The sequence below is a fragment of the Aptenodytes forsteri genome, unplaced genomic scaffold, assembly GCF_000699145.1.
Source record: "Aptenodytes forsteri isolate BGI_AS27 unplaced genomic scaffold, ASM69914v1 Scaffold136, whole genome shotgun sequence".
In the NCBI taxonomy this organism is placed as follows: domain Eukaryota; kingdom Metazoa; phylum Chordata; class Aves; order Sphenisciformes; family Spheniscidae; genus Aptenodytes; species Aptenodytes forsteri.
Window position 1 is genome coordinate 789,815 of NW_008796111.1, and position 2,850 is coordinate 792,664.

A 2,850-nucleotide genomic window follows, 5' to 3' on the forward strand; every position below is an offset into this window, starting at 1 on the left:
CCCCGGCCACCCACACTCGCCACAGGGCCACAGCCAGGCCGGGATGCCCACAGCCCCATCCCACCGGCCCCATGCCCGGCACTGGCGGCTGCCTCCACCCCCCTGGTCCCCGGCTGGTTTTCCCTGCCTGCCGCCTGGCTCAGCACTTTGCGAGTAGTGATTCAGGCGGCAGTTGCCAAACTTAGCGCCTGGCATTTCGGCTTCCCCATCCGGATTTCCGGCTGGAGGCCGTAGGGCAGTGCCGGCCACAGGGAGCGGTGCATGCCACCGCTGTGCCCCCGGCATCCCTGCACACCGGTACAGCCGGTCCCGAGCCTGGAGCAGCTGCACAGTGCTGGGATGGGGCTGGGAAACCCGCGGGGGGGATGTCCCAGTGCCCAGGGTGGGGATGCTCCGGTCTTCAGTGGGGGACACCCTGGTACCTACAGTGGGGATGCTCTGGTGCCCAGGGTGGGTATGCCCTGGCCCCAGTGTGGGGTGCTCCAGTCCTCGGTGCGGGGAAACCCCAATCCCCTGTGTGAGGATGCTCTGGTTGCTGGTGTAGGGATGCCCCAGTCCCCAGTGTGGGGACATGCCAGTCTCTGGTGTGGGGACACCCCAGTCCGCAGTGGGGTGACACCCTGGTGCCCAGTGCAGAGATTACCCAGTCCCTGACACAAGGGTGCCCTGGTCCCCAAGGGGGGGGGGGGGGGGGGGGCAGACCCCAGTATGGGGGTGCCCTGGACACCAGTGTGGGGATGCCACCGTCCCCGAGGTGGGGGTGCCCTGGTCCCTTGCTCAGGGGAGCCAGGGGGTGTTTGCCCCCTTGGTGTGGGTACACATCCATGTGGCATCTCTGCATCCCCCAGTCTGCCCCCCTAAACCCAGCCACAGCTGGCTCCTGCATGGCTCATGCTTGGGGCCAGCCCGAGGGCTCTCCCTGCTGCCTCTGGCTCCAGGGGCAGGTGGGGTGGCTGGGGGACAGCCAGAGAGGTGACAGCAATTGGGGCTCAGTGGCCAAGGTGGTGACACGCTCCCCTTCCCCCCCCCAGGCCTCTGCTTTCCCACTGAAGGTGTCCGTCACGCCACGAGCTGGTGGCTGCACCCGATCAGCAGTGCTCGTCCTCCTGTGTGCCCGCTGCTCAGCCACCGTCACCTCCCCGTGCCCGGACCTGCTCATCCGCACCGTGAGTGCCGCAGCCCCGTGCCAGGAGCAACCCCGGGGGGCAGCAGGGCTGGGGCCAGCCCTGGAGATGTTTGGAGGGGGGGTGTCCCCGGAGGAGACTGGTCCCCCCATACCCAGAGATGATGCTCGTGGTGCCCCGGGGAGGAGGGGACGCGCCTGGCTGCTGCCAGCGGCACTGAGCACGGGGCTGGCTGGGCAAGGAATGACGCACAGGGCTGGAAAAAGCTCCCGTTTCCTCCGGCTGGCGGGAGGAAGGTCAGGGATGGGGTTTGGCTCCAGCGAGCTGAGCCGGGGCCGGGCGCTTTGTTAGCAAAATAAGCCTGCTTTGTTTGTGGCTAATAATAAAGTGGGCCGAGCTCTCCGCGTGCCGCCAGCCACCCACGCTGCTCCCAGCCCATGGCCCCAAAAACCCCCGTTCATCCAGGGTGACCCCCGGCCACGATGGAGCCAGGGCTCCAGGGATGCCTGCCTGTCTTAGCTTTACACCCGCATCCTCCATGCTGGGGGAAAGGCTTTCCACGCTTTCCCCACGCCAGCCCATGCCAGGGAGGGATGTGCCTTGCCCCCCCCACCCCAGCTCAGGCTGCTGCTCACCCCACAGGACGCCCGCCTCAGCCCAGGGACCACCGCAGCACTGGACCCCGAGCTGCCCATGGCCACCAGTGAGTGGCAGCTGTTGGCCTGGGGTCTGGACAGGACGTCTACGGGGGCATCACATCCTACAGCGAGCTGCGGGACCCCCGCTGGGTCCAGGTCCGCCTGGGAGAAGGTGCGTGGGCCCAGAGGCTGGTGCTGGGGGGCCGGGATGGGCAGCGATGCTCTTCCTGCTCCTGAAGGGTGACAACCTGCTGGAGCGAAGCATGGTCCCGGGGGAGAGGCTATGGGGACCGATGCCCCTGGCCCTGAGCATCTCCCCACCCACCGAGCCCGGTTTGGCTTTGGTGACCCGCCCCCCGCCTCCACAGACGCCAGCAGCCCCCCAGAGTGCATCCCCCAGGAGCGCTTCGACGCCATGCTGCACCTCGAGACTGAGGTCTTCTTCCACGGGGTGAAGGGCTGCTCACGCGGGGACACCCAGAGCACCAGGGCCGCCCATATCGTCCGCCTGCAGCCCGAGCCCAGGTACCACGCAGTGCCAGCAGTGGGACCCCCAGGGGTGGGGGGAGGGGTGGGACATGCTTGGAGATGCTCGGGAATGGATTGGGGTGTCTCATAGGCAGAGCTCCCCCATCCCAAGGGGGGTACAGGACCCGCCAGTGTGGGATGCTGATGCTGGGACGGGGGGGGCGAAATCTGTTTCGCAGCTTCCCCATCACGGAGGTGAACCTGTCCCTGAGCTGTCCTGAGAGAGCCATGAGCAACCAGATCCTCATCCTGCAGAGCCAGGCCAACCTCACCTGGTCCCTCTCCGTCAACAACTGCCACATCCAGTTCCTGGTAGGGCTGAGTGGGATGTGTGTGTGTGTCCCCCACCCTTGCCAAGGAGGCTGCCAGATCACCAAGAGATGCCGGTGGCACGGGGAGGGTGGCAGGAGGGCACCTAGGGACATTGGGCATGGGGAGGTGGCAGCCCCCTTGCTGCAAGCCCTCCTAATGGGGACGAACCCAGAAGCTGTCCCTGCCTTGAGCATCTCCAGCTGTCCCCATCCCGCTCAGCATCCCCTCCCCTCCCCACTGCCCTCCCC

The 2,850-nt window shown here is 67.1% G+C and overlaps 1 protein-coding gene across 1 annotated transcript in view; it reads left to right on the forward strand.

Annotated features, from left to right (window-relative positions):
* LOC103905346 (endoglin) overlaps positions 1-2,850 on the forward strand; it is a 23,056-nt gene that overhangs the window by 17,972 nt on the left and 2,234 nt on the right. The window contains 5 exon segments of the mRNA XM_009286986.2: positions 1,032-1,166; positions 1,767-1,856; positions 1,859-1,934; positions 2,131-2,287; positions 2,470-2,602. Coding sequence (XP_009285261.2) covers positions 1,032-1,166; positions 1,767-1,856; positions 1,859-1,934; positions 2,131-2,287; positions 2,470-2,602 — 591 coding nt within the window.